Source organism: Phymastichus coffea, unplaced genomic scaffold (genome assembly GCF_024137745.1).
Source record: "Phymastichus coffea isolate CEN01 unplaced genomic scaffold, Cenicafe_Pcof_1.1 PCOF00123, whole genome shotgun sequence".
In the NCBI taxonomy this organism is placed as follows: domain Eukaryota; kingdom Metazoa; phylum Arthropoda; class Insecta; order Hymenoptera; family Eulophidae; genus Phymastichus; species Phymastichus coffea.
Window position 1 is genome coordinate 373,606 of NW_026706934.1, and position 21,402 is coordinate 395,007.

At 54.8% G+C, this 21,402-nt stretch overlaps 1 protein-coding gene across 3 annotated transcripts; it reads right to left on the bottom strand.

Annotated features, from left to right (window-relative positions):
* Nucleotides 1-144: 144 nt before the first annotated feature.
* On the bottom strand, nt 145-20,786 carry LOC131671300 (diacylglycerol kinase theta). 3 transcript variants are annotated; one of them, XM_058947631.1, is made up of 13 exons: nt 20,577-20,785; nt 19,391-20,181; nt 14,748-14,827; nt 14,574-14,676; nt 14,274-14,494; nt 14,034-14,190; nt 10,776-10,943; nt 8,429-8,569; nt 8,223-8,357; nt 7,636-8,154; nt 6,465-7,558; nt 6,279-6,386; nt 145-2,929 (listed from the first exon to the last, which is right to left on the bottom strand). In XM_058947631.1, exons 2-13 carry the CDS (start codon nt 19,620-19,622, stop codon nt 2,897-2,899), a joined length of 2,991 nt encoding a protein of 996 aa, XP_058803614.1. In that variant the 5' UTR covers nt 19,623-20,181; nt 20,577-20,785; the 3' UTR covers nt 145-2,896. The 3 variants fall into 3 exon arrangements, with proteins under 3 accessions (XP_058803614.1, XP_058803613.1, XP_058803615.1); XM_058947630.1 differs by lacking the exon at nt 145-2,929 and adding an exon at nt 5,122-5,474 and having other exon boundaries at nt 20,577-20,786; XM_058947632.1 differs by lacking the exons at nt 145-2,929; nt 10,776-10,943 and adding an exon at nt 5,122-5,474 and having other exon boundaries at nt 20,577-20,784.
* Between the last annotated feature and the right edge of the window lie 616 nt (nt 20,787-21,402).

Consider the following 21,402-nt stretch of genomic DNA (forward strand, 5'->3'; position numbering starts at 1 on the left):
ATAACGTTCAATTTTCAATGCCGACAAAAACGTTTCTGTAAGAAAGGAACTTATGATTATGTTGCAAATTGTAAAAACGAAATCCTTTACAAACAGAAATATACGAGTAAGGACGGGGAGCAAAAAGTAACAATGATATTCTTATAGCACATACATTTATTTATTATACGTAGATTGTTCATAGCTTATTATTTCGTCTATCCTTTTATGCAACAGCAATATTATTACAGTATTACAGCTTGGTCAGAATAACAAATTTTTTTTGTGTCTCGCCGTTCATCACCACATCTCGTCACTTATAGCCGTCGCTCGATCCCCTGACCGTCTCGCGAAACGAAGCGCGGCTTGTTTGAGATGCGATCGCGAAGTCGCCGTGACGCCGTTGGCGCGCCGTCGAGTGAGTCAAACGCCGGATGTATGGCGCGCCAACGGCTGAGCCCTGTGCACCGGCGAATTTGCGATTCCGACGGGAGACCAGTCAATAATCCGGGCACGAGGGTCTCCCGCCCTGCAGCTCCCTTATCGTTTTCCTCGCTCTTGCTTTGGCTAACTCTGATGCCACGCTCTCCATTATGCGACGCGTTATCTTTTTGTCTTTTTTTTTTTTTTTTTTTTTTTTTTTTTTTAGTTTTGTTTTTGCTTTTAATTTCTCTTTAAATTCGACCGAAAGCACTTCCGTTCGGGCCTTCGTCACATTTACGTATCTCGTTTTTCTTTCGATTGCGTGTGCGTGTGTGTATGCGTGTGCTCATTGTTCTGCCCGTATGCGTCTCTCCTTGGAGCTTCGAGTGATCTTTGCGTCCATTTCGCGCGCGCACTCGAGCGCTCCATCCTGTAACAGTCTCTCGCGAACGCACCGCTTTACCTTTATTTATTATTCTTTCGTTAAATATTTTTTGCTTACTTATCGACGTTTGTACATACGTGTGAAAATTTGAGCAGCAGGGTATTTGTTGTTGTTCAGGTGTACATCGCGTGCTCTATCAGCACGGAGATGTCCCGACGAGTCGCCGCTCGAGACAGAGCGAGCCTGAGTTTCGTCGACAGACGCGTTTCGCGCAGTCAACGAGGAGTCCTGGGTTCGAATCGACAGAGAGGGAGAGAGAGAAAGAGAGAGAGGGCGAAAGAAAGGAGCGCCTCGGAGAGCGGACGGCTCTGTTGCATCAACGTCGTACGATCCAGCGTATATCTCGTATTATTTACAAATCTATGTTTGGCACAGTGACACTGCCTCCGCCCCCCTCTCGCAACTCCGAATCTCTTGGTGCTCGCTCCCTTTTTCTCTCTCCCTCTCTCTCGCTCTCTCTCTCTCTGTCCTCCCTTCTTTAACGACCGCTGCAGGGGACGCGAGTCGCGACTCTTCGAGGCGATCGGTCTCCCGATCGACGCGACGCTCCTTCGTCCTGCACTCCGACAATGGGATGGCCGTGCTTTGCCCCGACGCGGCCGGAAGACACGGACGGGGCGCGGAGCCCTCGCGCGATCCAATTATCTTCGCGTCCAATTCGGCTGTCGACTTCTCGACGGCGTTCTGTTTGTTCTCAGGCAATCAATCGTGCGGGCGCGCCCGCTGCCCCGCAGTGTGCTTCACGTACACGCCTAAGCCAACGAAAAAATATATATACTATACGCGTATGCGCATATATATATACACACACTTGTGCATATGTATATTTATGCGTTAGCTCGCGTCGAAAAGCCAACCAATTCTCGCGCGCCGCTTCACCGCCTATAAATATAATATCTCATATAGAACAATGCAGTCAATAACAATCCGGCGTATCTTTCACTTTCGCTCGCTTTAATCTTTGTCATTATTTTTACATCGCGACGCGCGACTCGCGCGCCCTCGCGATCAGCTAAACTCTATATATATATATATATATATACATATATATATATATATCATTAAGTTAGGATAGCTTCGTCCTCGTAGCCGATCGCGTGCGATTCGACGATCGTTGAGGCGGAGAATTCGGTGGAAAAGAAGCGTCGGAAGGAGGAAACTCGAGAGAGCAATTGTCGTTTACCTGCGAGTGCAAAGTGACGCGAGTCGCGGAGCGTGGCCGCGTCCGTCCGCCAGCCGAGTGCCGAGCGAGCCGTGAGGTTGCGCGCAGGAGCTCGGCGGATACGTGCGCACTCCTGCGCGAGAGCACCCGTCGGCGAGCCGCGAGGAAAAGCGCGGAAACACAGGTGGCGTCGCCGAAAGCTAATCGGTGCGCTTGTAAGTACGATATGCGTAGCCTATAGGCGAACAGTGTCAATGCAAAGATCGTCGGCGAGTGCGGCGGCCAGACTGGAATGCGCGCGGCGCTGCACCGCGCGATCAACGATCAAAGGAACGAATCGCAGAAAACGCGCTGTTACGTCAGCAAGCTGCAGCTTCTCTCGCTACCACAGGGCTGCGTATCTACTATTGGCATTCTAGTTTGATTTGTCGGTTTTAAAAAAATAAAAGACGACCGCTTCTCGGCACAATATATGTATTTGTGGGTGTGCGTACGTGTGTGTCTGTGTGAGTGCGTGTGGGCATGAGTGTGTCTGTGCGAGTATGCGCCGATGTGTGTGTGTGTGTACTCTTTGGCAAAGTGAGGATTGCATCCCCAAAAACGTACGAGTCGGCGCGGTCGTGCGCGCGGGAGAAAACCAAGAGAAGATGAGCGAGCAGCAGTGGTGCGGTCTATCTTTGTCTGCTCTGGTTTGATTCTGGCCCGCCGCCGCCGCGGCGAGCCGCCAACGGAGTCGAGCACTCGGTTTAGAGGTCGTCGGCCGAGTCCGGGTCGCTGGGGGTGCTGCCGCTCCCACCGCCGGCAGCGGCTCCGGAGGTCGACGGCTGCGGGAGTGCGAGCTGCTGCGCCGTCGTGCCGATGCCGCCGCTCGACTCCGTGTTCCTTCGTCATTTGCTCTTCGGCTTCCTCAGCATCGTCGCCTACAATTCCACCACAACCACCACCACAACATCCACCAACGTGTATCATTTCTCGTTTTTTTGCTTTTTCTTTTTTTTTTGATTGTTCTTTTTTCTCTCATTTTCCGTCTGCGTTGACGCTTGTCGCTCGCTCGCTCGCTCGCTAGCTCGTTCGTTTGCTGCGCGCGACTTCTCTGTTGCCGCATCTCGACAAGCGAACTTTCCGATTACGGCTCTCTCTACCCTCCGGCCGGCTGTCCATTTCTCAACTTTTCTACGACTTTTTCTCTAGCTCGCACTCGAGTCGCTTGCCCAGATGCCTTCTCATTGCGTCCGATCTTTTCTTTAGCCTCAGTGTCGGCAAATTCGTTCGTCGTGATGCATTTATTTTCAAAGTCATTGCCGGCACTCTTTGCTCTTTACGACTATGCACGGATAGATAGAGGTCAAGCACAAAACTCATTTACTTACGAAAAATCACTGCTGAATAAAGAAAAATCCTTGCGACTTGCCGTAAACCTATTTTGACACGATTGAAATTGTTATTTACAAATGGCCGACTGCTTCAATTATTCCTGCCGTCAACAAATAAATCCAACCGTTGACTACTGAAGCGTTGGTACAGTGGCAATGAGACTTTATTGAATAGAATTCTATGCGATGATATCGACCAGTGATTTATCGTAAGCAGTGTACGAAAGAAAGAAAAACAGTGAATAGAGTTGAAATTTTACGCAACAGTTATCAGAGCACTAATAGCGGCTTGCAGCAATACAAACGAGCGATAATGTAATGAAAGGTCGAACATACGCAGTTGTGAAGAAAACTCAAAATATTATCTGAAGAGTATTATATATGCATGTATCCAAGTGTTAATGTGCCACAGATATACTTCAAGTTTTTACAGTCTACGTAAGTACTGGATACTAACTTGGGAAAAATACAAAAGAAAGTACAGAAATATGTTGTTCTACGGTGGAATCATCTACTTAGTAAGAAGTTGCAAGCGCACTTGAAAAATCTTTTGCTTTTCCCTCAACTTGCTCACTCTGTTAAATTGTACAAGAAAAAAAGGAGTACCGAGAGGAATAATTTTTCAAGCGCAAAAGATGCAATTCCATACAGGTGTGTGCGTGTGCGTACGTGTGTATAGTTAAAATACAGAGTAATAATCGTCTACGTCAGGACGCAAATAGAACGGCGACCTGAATGCTCACGATCGTCTACGAGAAAGATAGGCATGTACGTATATAAAAAAAGCCATGGAAAAGTGGAAGTGGTTGGCAGAGGATCGTTTCTCTTTTCCTTGCGATAAGAAAGAAAAACAAATAGATAAACGTGGCAAGTAAGGTTCGATGGCGAGTGAAAGCGTGAACATCTCGTCGCAAACGAAAACAGGTGAGCGTGTGTTTGACGACAATGCGCGTTGGGTATGTTTTTTTTTTTCATGTGCATCGTTGCAATTTTCTTCTCGACCCGTCCACCGCCGACGAGTGCGTCGCTCCCCGCCGAAAGTTCCGAATCGAGCGCATTTCGCATCGATCGACTCGCGAAGTACCTCACTCGGCAACGATCTTTGCTGACCGCCGCGGACGTTCGAAGCCAGTCGCGGCGAGCGTCGCTCCCGTGGCATCCACGAAAAGTATCGCGTCGGTCTCGAACGCCAACGTCTGTCAGCATGAACGAATCGCGATACGATTGTCGAGGCCAGTGGGCGCGTTCGTCCGCGGCGAACGACCGTAGGATCGCAGCGTTGATCGCGAGAGAAGTGGCCGCGATCGGGTCGCGACCACGTCGCGCAGGCTGCAAAGAGAGCCAATCAAATCCCAGACGAGGCGAGAAGCAGTTGTGCGAGAGCGCGGCAAATGAAGAAAGAGAGAGAGAGAGAGAGAGAGAGAGAGTGAGCGCACACAGGGAGTAACAAATAAAAGCAAAGTTATTATCCGTCATCGAAAGAGCTGACACTGTTTAGTGTATCGTACAGGGATAATCTATGAAGCAATCGATCGGAACAGTGTGGCGTTGATTGTTTTGATTGGCTGCAGTTATTGCGAGCGCGCACCCCCGAGAGAAGAGAGAGAGAGAGAGAGAGAGAGAGAGAGAGAGAGAGAGAGAGAGAGAGATGTAATGAGGCTGAGGGCGTAGCCCCTTTCCCCTTATCGCTTTACACACTACTTTGTACTCTGTTGAAATGGTTCTTCAGCGTATCAACATGATTGGTGTCATCGTCAAAGGCTTCGCCTGCTTCGCTCGCCTATTTACAATATTGATTGATTTCGGGGTGCATTCGTAATGCAATAACGTCGCGCGCGTCGCGCGCGCGCGTGTGTGTGTGTGTGTGGGTGTGAAAGTGCGTTCCTTTGGTTGTTAGCATATCTCTGATGCGCGAGACATGGGATAATGGATCAATCGATCGCGGATGCGATTGTTAATCGATTCGGGCAAATGGCGGAGAATAATATGCGGTTTTTTAGTCGTCGCTGCTCTTGTTCCCCTCCCCGTTTGCGGCCAGTATCGCCGGCTCGGTATTTCGACGCTTGACCTTATTTTTCTTCAACATCGTCGCCTGCGAGCCAACAGAGGAACACACAAGGAATGCTCTCATTAGTAGACGCGCAATTGCCAGAGATAAGCTCGAGGGGATAGCAGGCACAAGGATTTTTGCACGTTGCTCAAGGATTCGCAGCGGGACTATGATTTATTCACACGGGAGTATTCCTTGTCTCCGTACTGTTTACGAGATCGAGTCACACTCCCGCACGGCCCTATTCAAATTGACAAATCTTCGACTTTATGAATCATTGATTTTGGTCTCGCGGCATTCCCGAGAAACATGCGCCGCGGTCATGTATTATTCAAGCTCTGCAAATCAGCAAACCATCTCTCAGCTGCAACTTCTTCGGCTGCATCCATTTATTCATTGACATCGTAAACAGTATTTCGATTTGGAACACAGGACGGAGAAGAGGGAGAAAGAGAGAGAACAATTTTTCTTGGGATATCGGAAAGTTTTTCTAGAGCGTTGATGCTAGACGTGAACTTGATGAAAAATCGACGGTATGTGTTTGGTGACAGAGAGAGAGAGAGGGGGGGGGGGACGGGGTGGAGGGAGAGGACGTGACAAAAGAAGGGATGTAGTATCAGGATAAAAAAAACTAAGGAAAGAAAAAAACAACGTTCGACAGATAGAAGATTACCGTTTTCGAGGATCAAACATTGAGAGGGGGGATGCAATAATTGTAACGTGCCACACACAGATTTAAGTAGAATGCACAGGGCGTTTCTTTCTGCAACCGTCCGCGGCGGCGTTGGAGAAAGATACGACGCTTGCAGGCGGAACGGGCAAGGAGCGCCGGGGCGCGCCACGTACCTTGAGCGCGGACCTGAGCACGACGACGTCACCGGGACTCTGCACCCAGGGCTCGCCGTCCACCTGGACCGGCATGTCCGAGTGCAAGTGGATCTTGATGTGGCCTCCCTGTCGGGCGAAAGACAGCGCAAGGTTAGAGCAGCGAGGGTCGGGGCGAGGGTCGGCGGAGGTCGGCAAAGAGCAAACCTGGGCGATGCGCACGCCGTTGCGCAGGCCCGACTGGATCTGGCCGAGGTGTATGACGCCCGTGACGCCGACCACCTCGAGCACGCCGTCCCAGTGGTTGGGCTTGTTGAACTGGTCCTCCTTCTCGGGCCCCCACGGGTTGGCGCCCGAGCCCCAGCTGAGGATGTTGAGGATGATGATGCCCTCGACGGCCGGCAGGTCGACCACCTTGCCGTCCACCTCGAGGCGGATCTCGCGGTTGAGGTCCTTGCAGGGCTTGCGCCCGACCATCTTGCGCAGGCCCATCTTCACGTAGACGCTCTTGTTGTGCAGTCGGCTGTTGAACTTGTTGGGGTTTTCCTCGCGCGCGTTGTGGAAGTCGAGGCAGAGCGCGGCGTCGAGGCCGATGCCGAAGTAGTTGTTCATCACGTAGATCTGCGTGTTGTCCTCGCTGGTGGAGCCGGCGCCGACGGCGTTGTTGGGCCCGGGCGCGGGCCCCGGCGGCGGCTTGTCCTCCTTGTCTTCGGGGTGGAAGACCACGGTCCAGCGGTCCAGCCGGATCTCCTCGGCGTCGATGACGTCGCGCAGCAGGTTGAGCGGGTCCTCGCCGCCCGTGTAGCCGCTGCCCCAGCGCAGCACGCGCGCCAGGTCGTTGCCGGTGCCGAGCGGCACGATGGCGCAGGCCGGCGACGAGCACTCGCTGTCCTGGCCCACGTTGTCCAGGCACTGCAGCACCCAGCCGACCGTGCCGTCGCCGCCGCACACGAGGATCTTGTAGTTGCGGATGTGCCGGAAGACGTAGAGGCCGGGCAGCGGGCCGCCGTTGTCCAGGTCGAACACCTGGTAGGGGTTGAGCAGCTTGCGGAAGTTGGAGATGAGGTCGAGGCCCTGGCAGCCGCCCGACTTGACGTTCACGAAGACCAGCAGCGGCTGCACGTTGCCCGGCACCATGCGCGGCTCCACGCTCGGCAGCAGCATCACCAGCAGGTTCTTGTCCTCGTACTTGGACTCGCGCAGCGCGTAGAAGGCGCGCACCGCCGCGCCCGAGTCCTCGTAGCTGATCACCATCGAGCCGTACTCGTAGTAGATGGGCCCGATGCCGGAGAAGCGGTTCTCTGTGCGCAGGCCAGCAGAGCGGGGGCCGTGGGTCTGGGCGCTCTCGCTCGTTCCCCCCGTGTGCGCGGCAACTCACCTCTGCCCAGGAACTCCATCAGCAGGTTCTCGTACTGGCGCTCGGACAGGCCGGGCGGCAGGTTGCCCACGAACAGCGCGATGTTGGGCCCGTGCGGGTCCTGCTTGAGCTGCAGGTAGAAGCGCATCAGCTCCATCTGGCGGATGGACTCCCGGCCGAGCTGCTTGATCAGGTCGAGCGGGCGCTCGCTCGGCGCCAGCACGCGCTCCGTGACGAGGCCGCGGTCCAGCAGGATCTCGCTGCAGCGGTAGTTGTCGAGCGAGCTGCACTCGAGCCGGAAGCGCGCGATCGCCTCCCGCATGAGGTCGGCCACGGTGGCGCCGTCCGCCACCGGCACCGCCACGTGCGCCTGCTGCACCTGCACCTTGCCCGGGTAGACGCGCACCTCGCTGCTCTCCACGTCGCGGAAGCGCAGGAACACGGCCGGCCGCTTGCCCTCCCGGCGCTTCAGGCCGGCCAGCGGCAGCGGGTCGCTCAGCGGCCGCTCGTTGTCGTACAGGTCCGTGAGCAGGTAGTCGCCTGTCGGCCGAGCGCATCGCGTTACTCTCCGCCGCGCACCGGCCCGCTCGCTCACCACCGCGCCTTACTCGGGTCCTTGGTGATGTGGAACGCCTGCAGCGCCAGCGTCAGCAGCTGCTCCGTCGTGGCGCTCTTGGGCGCGCTGATCAGCCGGAAGATGCGCCGCCGCAGCGAGCTGTTGCCGTCGTACACCTTCACCGACTCTGCAAGCCCGCGAGAGCGCGTGAGAGGGCGCGTGAGAGGGCGCGTCGGAGCCCCGGCCCGGCCCGCCTACCTTCCTCGCGCTCCTTGTCCTCCTTATCCTTGCCCGGCCTGGGGTCGCGGCCGTGCGCCTGCGACTGCGACTGCGCCGGCGACTCGTCGTTGTCCCGGCCGCGGGTGTCGCCGCTGCTGAACTCCTCCGAGATGCTGCGCGCTGCAACGTACCAGCAGACGTGAGGTCTGCGATCAGTCAGCGCGCCAGCTCCGCGCCACGCCTCCGACTCCGAAGCCCGCGCGCCCGTCCGTGCTCGCGCGACCTTGCCCCTCCGCGGTCTGCGGCTCCCCGTCGGCACCGTCGTCGTCGTCGGCGTCGTCGTCGTCGTCGGCGTCGTCGGCGTCGTCGTCGTGCTCGCGTGCATGCTTCGTTTGCTAATCATTCCAGTGTTTGCAGTCCATCGCGCGCGCGCGCGCGCCACGCTCGTCGACTCCACACACCGTTGCGTGCTAAAGTCGGTGCGGGCTTATTGGATTTAGTCTGCGCTCGCAAGTCGTCTTCTGCTAGCGTCCACGACACTTGCAGCTGCTCCCTTGGCCGACTCGCAGCCATTTCGAGCACTTGTCGACTCGCGCCATTTTATTTGTCATTGTTAATTGCTTCTTTTAGTTGGTTGCTTTGAGCTGCGGCGACTTTCCTTGCGTTAACATTCAAAGCGAGCCTGGCTAAGGACTTTTCGCTTAGCGTGCATGAAGCAAAGGAAAGGACAAGTCACCAAGAAACACTGCCTAAACGATCAACTCGCTCTTTTCAATGTGCTCGTTAATTTCATTTAAGTTCGTTCGCGTATTACGGTTTTGCAAGCGGATCAGCGCATGAATTTGCTGGTACGGCAACAAGCTCCTCAATTCGCTATCGTGGAACAAGAGTAACAAGAACATACATACACGCATATATATAGGCGTGTTGATACGAACTCGAACGACAAAAACAAAGATATATATAGATATACGTGTAGGTACATGTACAATGAAATCTTGGAATGATTGATTGGGTGGATGTTATTCGCACCTCTTACCCGCAGTCGATCTCTACCTCGTCGAGTTATTGCGAAGCACATTGCGCAAACCGGACAGTGGTAAAGTCCAGTGCTGCCGACTGCGCCTATACATAGGGGATAAAGTACTGACATGAGGCATCAGCGTTCGTTCTATCACACGGTTTTGCACGTTACCGGCAGTTTCATTCGTTTGCTTGGCTCACTTTTGCTTCGGTAGCTCTCGATCGCGGAAAGCTCGAGCAGGATAGCTGGCCGTGATTCATGCACTGGAAGCGACACACGCGTGCTTGCATGCCAAAGCCAAGGGACGAGAGAGGATATCAACTGGACGGCAAAGGAAACTAAAGGAGTCTGGCGAACGCGCCGACAGGAACGAAACGTTGACGAAGATGCAGTCTGTGCGAGCCGCGCGTGTCGATGTGGCCGAACGGGCTGCGCAACGAAGGAAGACGAGAACAAGGACGGAAAAACAGCGATGCCTCGTTGTCGCTGAACACGGTAGAATGTTGCTCGCACACGGCACACACATTCTATACCAATCGTCGATAATAAGCAACCACGAAAATCAATACTACGAAGCACCTCAACCAGCGTGACATGAAAAAAAAAAAAAAAAAAATTGAAAAGAAATAGCGGAGGACGTTAATTTAACAGAGATTGTTTGTTAGAAAAAACATAACTGCACACTTTATATGCCAAGCGATCCAAGATACCACACAACTGCCATGTTATTTTCGTCCCGCTTCCTCGTTTGTCATGGAAGGGGCTCGCAAAATTAAAAAAAAAAAAAAAGTCTCAAGGTGCGTTCAAGAATGCTGCTGGTATGTATGCGCGTGTGGTAAAAGATGACGAGTGTTCTTTTGCAAAAGTCGTCGTTCATCGCCTGGCGGAGTCGACGGCTTACTGGTGTAAATGTTTACGACAGCGAGAGACAAAAGTGCTAATAAACAACGGCTCAAGAAAACAAGTCACACACATTGTTAAATATACTCGTTCGCTGATTCCATAATAAAAGTGAAAGTACACAGGATGTAAATATAGATGCGACACAAGCGCGATGTATCGATTAGTAAAGTGTTTGTTGATGCTTGTCGGTATGTTTTGCTGGTGGAAAATTGCTCGAAGAGAGCGAGTGTGTGCATGTGTGTGTGTGTGTGTGTGTGTGTGTGTGTGTGTGTGTGTGTGTGTGTGTGTGTGTGAGAGAGAGACAGACAGACAGGGAAGTTAGGGTTAATCGAGCGAGCGAAAGGGGTTAGTCAGACGTCCGAGATCCGGAGAGAAAGATAGAAAGTAAGGCGAGGCGAAGAGGTCGGTGGTGTCGGTGTTGCTGGTTGCTGTGAGAGCGTGATGGTATTGTGGTTGTACCTTGAATGTAAGGCGGGGAAGCGTGACAATTGCCGTGACAGCTACGTGGCAATACGAGCAAGAGCCGCCTGAGAGCCGCGACCAGCCGGCGGCCCGTCAACCTGCCGCCGCCGCTGCCGCCAACGCCGCTCTCCGCTAAATCATATTCTCGCTCGTCGCTGTACTCTTCTACAGGATGCAACGAGAACAACAACATACAGGGCCTCACTCTCTCGGTCCTCCTACGCTGCATACCCTCCTTCTCTCCCCCTTCGCAAGCGCGCCGAGGCGGCGCAATAACAGTTAGGGCTGTCCCGTCGCCGACGGCGCCCAATCGAGTCCGCTGAATAAGTAACGATTCGGCGCGGATAAGGAAAAACGCCGCAGCACGACGAGTGGGACAAAAGGCTGTGCGAGCTAAGCTCGTCGTCCAGTGCAGTTTTCATTGTCCCTAGCTTAGTTGCCTTTCTTATCAAAAATTCATGCGAGCTGCGCATCCTCGACTCTCTCCCTCTCTCTCTCTTTCTCTCGTTTCCTCGGCTCCCCTCTGGCAGTCGCAGAGGGGTTGCGAACGGGCTAATGAAAGAAAAGAGAAAAGAAAAAGCGAGACGCCTCGCGCCTCCGCCGTTAACGACACTCGAGAGCGCAAATCGCGTGTGGAGCGCTTTATGGAAAGAGAGAGAGAGAGAGAGAGAGAGAGAGAGAGAGAGAGAGAGAGAGAGAGAGAGAGAAGAAAAAGAGGGACGCAGGCAGCGAGATAAAATAAAGAGGCGCAGGAAATAAAAACACAGAGAGAGAGAGAGAGCAAGAGAGGGAGGAAACAGCGGCAACCGCTGACCCAGTTGGCAAGAATATTTCTATACCTTTAATACGTGTTACTTGCAATAGCTGAGCGCGCGCGCCGATAACGGACTGCTCGCACGAGAGCGCGCACGTACGACAGTTTGCCGTGCAGCCCGCTGAATTCATAAATGTTTACGGCCAAAAGGATTTGCGCGTGGTGCGAGAAAGAGCAGGAGAGAGAGAGAGAGAGAGAGAGAGAGAGAGAGAAAACAAGGGGCGGGGGGGCGTAATTCATGGATGCGCACTTCGCTCCGTGAATATACGAAACTAGCTTAGCAAATATGCCACGAGGACGTCCGCGTGCGTGGGTATGCATAAGTACGCATCCACTTCCTTTGTTGCCCTCGCAAGTTTCGCCGTTGCTGCTTACCCTTTTCCCCTCCACCCACCTCGAGGGACCCTTCATCTTCGCGAGCACTCGTTCGCCAAAGATCGTTCTCCTCGTCGATACTCGCGGCTTGCTTTCTCACTTGTCATTAATTCGTGTGTTTTTGCATCGAACAGTTGGTGACGAAAGGCTACGGCTGCTATATGGAAGAGTAATAAAAGCGGCGCAAAGTGTCGACCATACGAAAGGTGACGGGGCGAGTAAAAACAATTGCGTGCGTTCGCTAAGTGAGTGAAACTATAACTATATAGCTATATGGCAGAACTTGTCAAACAATTTCTGTTCAATTATCCAGCGCGTGTAATGTACTTTCGAGCGAGTTTTTCAAAACTCGACTAGTAATCTCACGCACAGGGCAGGTTAAACTACGTAGAATAACGAGCACGCAATTATTGGAGAGCGATCCGTAACGAAACAGGAAGGAAGAGAGAGAGAGAGAGAGAGAGAGAGAGAGAGAGAGAGAGAGAGAGAGAGAGAGAGAGAGACAGAGAGAGAGGACGAAACTGACAAAAGTGAATATAAAATGAGAACAGAAGAGTTGGGAAGAACTAAAGAGGGTCACATGGAGTTGCAAGCGTATGAATACGTATGTACACGATCAGAGATGGTATAATGTGTGTACGAAGAAACAAGTATACAAACGTGCGAAAGCTCGGTCGTGACTTTTGCAAAATGAACGATCACTAATTCGAGAGCGAGCTACGCTCGCGAGAACGCCTTTTATTTGCATTTTACCGGCTAGCAATTGCATCTCCATTAATCTGTCAATGATGGGCCAACTGTCACTTCTTGCTAAAACGGTGCAAAGCGCAGGAGAACTCGAATTAAATAGGTCGTGCGAAAACCGAAAATTGGCGAGTTCGCAAGTTAGCTAGTTAGTTGTCGGGTTGCGCTCGCTTCGAGAATAAAACGCGTTTACTACATGTTAATTGTAGCACATAGTAAATTTGTAGGCCTGGTAAAATTCAGTAGCTGTTTGAACCAATCTAAAGGCTGCACGACACAACCATTGTCTTACCGATATCAAATATACGCACGATATTACTTTTGATTTATTCGCATGAAGCTCGAAATATCGATCGTTCCTTTTAAAATAGAATGAGCGATCGCCATGTATGAGTAGCAGGTGATCATAATAAATTCAAAAAGTTAGCATGGTACAAAATGCATTGAGCGAATCAAACATCTTTATTTTCAACAGCCGTAGCGAGATTAATGAGGTACTTCACTAGCGCTGAAATCGACTGCTCTTGTCAATCGTATACATTACTAATCGAAAGAAAGACACAAAAGTGCGATGTAATTATGTGGAGGAGACTTCGAAGTCGTTAGTTTGGTCAAGTTTGAAAATGACAAGTCAAGGAATGAATCCGAAAGTGAGAGCTCTGGTGATGGAGGGTATTTCCGAGAACGAGGTGAGTAACGGAGCTGCCGAGAATCTTCAAAATCCCAATCGGCAAAGTGCGTGATGAGTAGCGCGAGGATCGCGCGTCAACTGCCGCCAGCAGCACACCGAAATAACGTCAGCCCCGCGCCGTCCCCACGCACGCCAACACCGTACCAAGCTAACGGCAAGTCCAGACCGACAGCTAGACCAATGTCAACACCATGCCACTACCGCAATTAACTAAATATCGCTCTCCAAGGATTTGATCGGACGCGTAATGTGTGGGCGCGACTCGACGACCAACTAACTTGCGAGCTTGCCAATTTTCGTTTGACGCGCGACCTATTTACTCGAGCTCTCCGTAGGCTCTGCAAGAAGCGAGCGCTGTTACGGCCACTGAGACGTCGAATCGGATGGTTACCCGAATCGAACGTGAAAGGGAAGGAGAAAAGGAAAAAAAAAAGAAGCGGTGCCGCGGGCGCAGCTTGTCCTCGAGCCGAGCAACTGGCTCACCCCGCAGATGCGGCGAGGGGGCTTCCGCACGCGTGACGTCCGCGCGATCGTGTAGAGTGAGATCGGGTTGGCAAAGGGCAAAGGTGGGGGGGGGGGATGCACGGAAGAGCAGAGAGTGAGAGAAAGAGAGAGAGAGAGAGAGACTTACGCGCCAGGACTTCTTTTCGGCGCACCTGCACGCCGATGATGGCCTCCATCGGCACCTCGGTCCTGGGGATGCTGACCGCGTGCGGCGGCAGGTAGATCGGCTCGAGCATGCCGAAGGTGCATTCCGCCGGGATGTCCTTGTAGCAGAACGCGTGCGACTGCAAACAGCGGGGTCGGCATCCCGGTTATATGCCGTGCGCTCTACGGCTGGCGCGCGGAACCGCCGTAGCGGTATCGTTACCGTGATGCCGCACCACTCGCAGCGGTAGCCGGCAAGGCACTCGGCGGAGTAGCAGGTTTTCTTGCAAACGGCGCACTTGGAGCTGCTGGGCAGGTTGCCCTCGCGCCAATGGTGGAGGTGCCTCACCGCCGCCAGGTCCTTGCCCGGCGCGTAGGTCGCGTTCTCCTTGCAGTCCGCCACCGCGAAGTCCTGGCAGTCCACGTGCACGAAGTACTCGCATACTGCAAACGATAGGCCGATCAGTGGCGCGGCTCCGTGGCTCGGCCCCTCCGCCGTTCTCCCCCCGCAAGCCCGGCTCACTTTCGCAGTGTATGGAAGGATTGTCGTCGAGGCGCTTGCGACAGACATTGCAGAACTTCTTCCTGTGGTGGACCGGCTCGGACCAGCAGTGCGCCACTGGATTCTGCAAGCCAAGGGAATTTCATCGGTCGGTCGGTCGGTCGATCGCACCGTGCCAAAGTCGGCCGTGCTTACCTTGATAAGGGTCGCCGAGATGCTGGAGCAGGGGGACACGACGCTCTTGATGCAGCGCTCGTGCACGCAGTAGTTGCAAACTGCAACGGCAACGGGAGAGTCGTTAGGCGCGGTCTCGAGGCCTCGGGCACAAAGCCGCGGTTTTTCCAGGCGCTCGCGTAGGAAATTTCACGCGAACGGCAATATCTTTCCGGGGAGAGCTGGCACGACGGAAACGTCAGGACTTTCAAAGGGCCCTTTCTCTCGCCGCGCACTCTCACTCTCTCGGCATCGACAATGGGAGCGGCGCGCTGGCGCTGTCCATTGTGCGCCCAGTCGATCATCCCCGTGCTCAAAAGAGTCGCCGCCGCCGCCGCCGTCGTCGCCTGTCTGCAGCTAATTCATTCGGCGGCTATATTTATACACGGTCAGGCGCGCTCCTGCCCAGCATTATTCTCGATGCGCGTAGCAGTTCCACTTTTCGCTCGCTGTTCTCTTTCCGCGCCAACGCGGCGAATAGAAGGATTCCATCGACTAACGAGCGGCGATCGGTCGACGGCTGAACGAGAGGGCGCGTTCTCCGACGCTGCAGCTTCGTTGGGGCGAAATTTCGTGCATCCGGCGCCGTAGTCCAGTCGTCGACGGGCTGACAGCGGCTTTTTTTTAAATGTATTCTCAACCGGTGAACACAAATTTGGAGGGTGACTTTTCGTCCGACGCTCGGATAATTTTTTGGAAACAATTTAAACGTTTAAATACCGTAAAATTTGAATATTTCCCCACTTGATTGTTAGATTATTTGTTTATGTATAAAGATTGTTTTACATCTAGATTAATTATCATTTTGACTTTTGAAGAAATATCGAATACGATTGAAGTTATTGACGATTGAATGGCCGTCGCAGCGAAGCACTAACAAAGCATATTAATGGCCGCGACCGATGAAACGCATCTCCCAAGTTTTTTTTCATGTATTTTAAATTGCATTGTCATTACGAAATCCAGTGGAGTAAACAAACGAATAGCGTTTATTCCACCAACGAATTTCAAAATATATGTTTTACCAATATTTTAGCCAGAAATTCTATTTTCGTTCGTATATTGAAAAATGGAATTTATTCAATTTAACATTTTATGGTTTCCATTTGTTTCTAACTGGGTATAAATGTTTTTTTATGACATAAATATGGGATACAGATTATCCTTTAAAATAAAACCACAGGCGACGAAAAATATTGACTTGAAGTTATGTCGACTTTTGACACTTAATCAACATCTCCGGTCCTCATGACTTTATCGAGATAAATAAAATAGGAATTTGTTTGTTACTAATCTCTTAAGCGTTTCTGTCCTTTTTAGTTCAAAAGATGCAGTGGCTTAAACATTCAAATTGTTTACAACAAATTATTCGAGTGCCGGATGGAAGGTCACTCTCCAAATTGGTGTTCAGCGGCTTAAAATACATGAAAAAAGCCATGGTGGGTTCATTTAAATTACAATGGATACCGTGACCCCTCTGTCGACAAAACTACAACGAGGGAGGCCTGTCTATTTAGGTACGCAATTTTTAGCCGCATTCGTTCCGCGCCGCCCGTTAGCGATGCTAATGAGTGTCAGCCGACGAGTGGAATATCGATGCAGATACCTTGAGCGCGAACGGCAGGGAGAGTCTGACCAAACCGACACTCGCGCTTCTTCAATCTCAAGGACCTTCCTTTGATGTCCGTTGGATCGAGATTCGAGCTTCGATTCACACCTCTGCTCTCGAGGACGCCGTTCTAATTTGCGATCGCGAGCTCCGACGCGAATACGATAGAGGCGACAGGTGCCGACGCTCGGTTCCGTTTAGCCTGACGGCTTGCTTCTTTCGGCAATTGGCCGAGTATCATTAATTAATCGAGCTTCCTCGGCGCGCGCGAAAAAGAAAAGGCAGGTGCGCGCCTCGCTCCGAATCAATCCGCGTGGCGCCGAAGAAGAAGTTTCGGCGTCGGTGAAGGCGTTGCAAGCTCGCGACCGGCGAAAATCCGGTTAGCGAATAATCAAGTCGTCGCGGTGCTGGCGCGCCGGAGATGAAAGCGTCGATTAATTCGCTGCGCGCTCGCCGATCGGGTTGGCTCGGCATGGGAAAATTGCACAATCAGCGCGAGCCGCGCGCGAGTCTGCGAAATTTATATTCGAAATAGCGCGAGTTCGCCGAGCATTAGTGTTTATACAGCGGCGGCGCCAACGAGAGAAAGAGCGGGAGAGGGAGCAGCAGCGATGATAATGAAAATTGGGTCAACCCTTAAAATCGCGCCTCTGCGTGTCGCCGCGTCGAAATTTTCATCGATACGAGTCAATTTTCGTGGTCGCGGTGTGGGCAGACGAGCGCGATCGCGTTCCCCCTCCTCCGCGCGCTCCTCGCCCGTTCGCTCACTGGCTCGTCGATTAACAACTTTGCCCTGCGCGCACCGGCATCCGAGCTTTCTCGTTTCTCGCGCGCGGGCTTGCCTGGCGCGCGAGGCACTCGAGAGAGAGAGAGCTCGAATCTCGCGCACGCTTGGCGGCAAATTTTTCACGATGGAATTTTGCCCGCGCGCTAATTACGCCTATGGGTTGTGTACGCGCGCGCGACAGAGGCCAACTTTTCCACGGGAGAGTTTCGCTCTAAATTGCGCTCTATTCACCTTTTACTTTCCTTTTTTCCTCGTTATGCGCGCTGGAAAATGGCATAATCAACTCGCGTTACTCGCACGGAAACGTATACGGAAAAAAAATACGAAGCCTCTAAGTAAACAAGTTTGCCGCGTATCGAGGACAGAATAAAAAGCATGCCGCCTATGGAGTATCGTAAACGAGTTATAGGTGGAAACGTGCGTGCAGCTTTGAAATTTTCACTGGCTGGAGCAAATATGATTGTTGCGCGTGGAGAACCGGAAGGAGTCGAAACGCCGAGGAGAAATAAGAGAGCCAAGCTGGCGCCGGGGGGTTCTTTTTTCAGTGCAAGCTCTCCCTTTGTCTACTCGAGCTGCTGGCGCTTGGGGCGCGTTACACGCTCGGACACACAGCGGATTGATCAAGCCGGACATGCGCGTTTCCGTTATTTTCGAATCCTCACTTGTTGTCCACTTTCGTGGGCCGCTCGCACGCGGAAACCCGTTGAGTACCTCAATAACCACTGATCGATCTACGCCGTTATTTTTACACGAGGAAAAAAGGCAGAGGCCGGAAAAAAAGAGAAGAGCGCCCGAGGAAGAAGAGAACGAGGACAGCGGCGTTTAGCCGTGGGAAGAGTCGTCGATGCATAATAGGCGAGCGCCTAAAAACTCGAGCGCTGTGGCGGCGGAGTCGGCGTCGCGAGCGCACCGCAGGGCCCAATTAGCGAGGCATCAAAAATGTAACAATTAGCTCGCGGGAGCAGCAGCCGCACACGGAGCGCTTTTAGGCAGCTTTATCTCTCTCTCTCTCTCTCTCCCTCTCGTCAACGCATGTGCCCCGGAGAACGAGAGAGCTTGAGCCATGCACACCCCCCGCGATCAATGCTTACAAGAGCAGCGACGACGTCAGCGCCCTCTCCCCCTACCCCGTCGCGCTCGCGCGCGACTCTCGTGCCGTGCGCACGAGCTGCAGCGCGCGATTTTCGTGCTCCCCTCGTTCGCCGCGGCTCGCCTACTTGGCCGCGACACGGATTACCGCGTCGAGCGACTGGCCCGTCGGCTGGCGCGACTGGTCGTTCGGCGCCGCCCGCCATGGGCTGCCAGCCGGCCGACCTGCACGCAGAAACAGCTGAATGAGCACTTCCCATTCATCGGCGCGCGCTCTCTCTCTCTCTCTCTCTCGCTCTTGAGGTCAGCCTCTATAGTTGCGTCGCGCACTTGGCCTATCAGCTCGCGGCCCAGCTCCGCGATAAACTTGAAATTGCGATTGCGAGCAGCGGGAGGAGGCGCGCTCGGGCCTAATTAAAGTGATGCGCGCGAACTGAGTGAAAAAAAAGAAAGAAAAGAGTACTCGGCTCGGTTCGAGTCGAGTCGCCGCTTTGTCTCGTGTTTCAAGCCAGCGCCGGTAACCGAGAATTGCGAGACTTTTTTTACGCTGCGGCCGCTTTAACGTGCGGGCGACGAGAGTTTTATCGAGGATTCGAGTGGCACACCGCCGATTAACCGAGTGCCCCGCGTGCACACTTTGCCACCGTCGAGCTTTCTCTCTCTCTCTCTCTCTCTCTCTCTCTCTCTTATTTGCTCTTAAACGTTCGCCGCGTGCATCACTCGTCGATTATCATTGTTACACGGGCGCGTTTCGCTCGAAGCTCGAGATCAATACTCGCACACATAGTTGTACGTAAGCTGCTGCTGCGAGGCTGAGAGAGAGTAAGAGAGAGAGAGAGAGAGAGAGAGAGAGAGAGAGAGAGAGAGAGAGAGAGAGAGGAAGTTGCTCGCAGTCATCGGAGCTACCCGTGTAAGAATTTCCAGCGTGATTAACACGTTCGGCGCGCCAAAGACTAGACAGCTCGGCCTGCGCGGTAAGCGAGCGACAACGCGAGCGAATCTGCCTCGGCTCGGCGACGACGAGAGCGCCGCGAGACTCGAGGCCACGAGGTTGCCCCGGCATATCGCGAGAGAGACGCCGCGTCGAGACGAGCCGAAACGGAGCTTTCGCCGCGGCGACGACGGCAGTGCGATAGTTACCCTCGCAGATGAATCCGGGCTGGATGAGGCCCCAGAGCATGTCGGTGCAGCTGTGGCAGTAGCTCAGCTTGTGAAAGGTCTTCTTGGCGAAGTTGTGGCCGTGGGCGGGCGGCGCGCCAGCGGCCGCGACAGCGCAGCAGGGCGACTGCAGCGGCTCGACCGGCGGCGGCTGTGCGGGCGGCTGCTGCGCGCCGCCGGCGAGCTGCTGCTGACCAGCGCCGCCGGAGGCCATGGCCCGTCGCTGCGCGCTCCCGCTTCCACCTGCTGCGACGCCTGCGCCTGCTCCTCCGCTCGTGCGGCAGAGCCCGCGCCAGATCTTCACCGTGAGGCCGCGGCTGCTCCTCGGCCGGCCGCCACTAGCCCCGGCCCGAGACTGGCCGAGCTGGCCCTGCGCTGCCTCGCCGTCCTCGTCGCTCGCTCTGCGCGCTCTGCTGGCTGTCGCTCTGGCTGCTGCGCCTGCACATCCTGGCGCATCGCTCAGCTGCTCGGCGCGGCCGCTGCGCTGCGCGGGCCGGCGCCGACGGCGGCGCGCGGGCGGGGGCCCGGCCCAGGCTGCTCCTGCTGGCGGCTAGGTCACCTCGGCGGGTGGCATGGCACGGCCGCGAGCGAGCCGCCCCCTCACGCCCGCGGCGCGCCGCCCGCGGCCATCGCGCGCTGCGCCAGCGGGCGCTCCACTCCGGCTCGGCGGCTGCTCGCGCGGCGCACGCTGCTCGCTGCCTCGGCGAAGCTCTCGACTGGGCTGTGCTCACTGGCGCTGCTCGGCCATGCTCGGCGCGCGGCCCTGCTGCTGCCTGTGGACCACCGCACCAGCGCGCTCAGCGACGCTTCTGCCCGCGCCTCGGCCGCGGCGCACCGCCCTCGCTGCTCGGCCGCGCGCCTGCGCCGTCGCCGCCGCGGCGGCGGCGGCGGCGGCGGCGGCGGCACCCGCGCGATCAATCGGCCGCTGTTTTATTCAGCGCCGGCCCGTCGTCGTCCGGCGGCGCGCGCGGCCCGACCGTCGCCGTCGCGGCCCGCCGGACGACGACGACGACGGCCCTCGGCGGCGATCGATAGCGCCCGCGGCGACGGACTCGGAGCGTCGGCCAAGGGCGTCGACACCCACGCGCGCCGTCGCGCACCTCGCTCCGCCGAGCGAGCCAGGCTTATTTCGGTCGGGCGCGCGCACTCGCGGCGGCTCTTACGTTACCCTTGGTCCGTGCGGCTGTGCCGAGGCGACGACGAGTTGCTGCTGCTGCTGCTGCTGCTGCTGCACGTTTGCGTGCGGGTGGGCAGTGCTCGGCGGCTGCGGGGGGCAGCGCGGGGCTCTGCTGGCGGCGGTGGTGCGGCGCTCTGGCACGCGCGCTCAAATAAAGTCATTCGAGCGGGCGCGACGACGAGCTGCTGCCTCTGGCGGCTCTGCTCTCCGCCGAGGCGAGACTCGGCGCGGCGGCGGCCTCTGCGTCGGCGCGGACTTGGCCGCGCAATGACGTCACGCGCTTTTCGGACCTCCCTGCTCCCGCCCCGCCCGCTCACCCTGCGGCACCAGTCGCGCGGCGGCGGATGCTCCGCTGCCAGCCGACTCGTCGATCGGACGCGCTTCAAAAGCTCCAAGATCCTTGTCGAGCGAGATTCGCTGGATTGGAATTCCTAAGTAACTCTCTCTCTCTCTTTTGATTCCAATCACGGAAAATCGATGGCGCTAACGTTCGTTGCCCACTCGAGTGTGCGCCCGACGCGCGCTTCTGCGTACGAAAGGCAAGCGAACGAAACGAGGCGCAATCACGCACCGAGCTGTTTACACGTGCACGCGCGCGATATCATCGGCGTGCCTATTGTCGTGGCTCCTTGCCATTGTTTTTTCGTCACTCCCTCGCCCGCCGTTCACGGGCTTTTCAAGCTCGCTGCCCAAAAGGCGTCGATTACGCGCACGAACTGCGATCGATCGCGCGCGCGCGCCTTTTTCCGCGCCTGGCTCGCTACGATCTACCGGAATCGTCCGCGCATACTCATCGGATAATCAGCGTTTTCGCTTT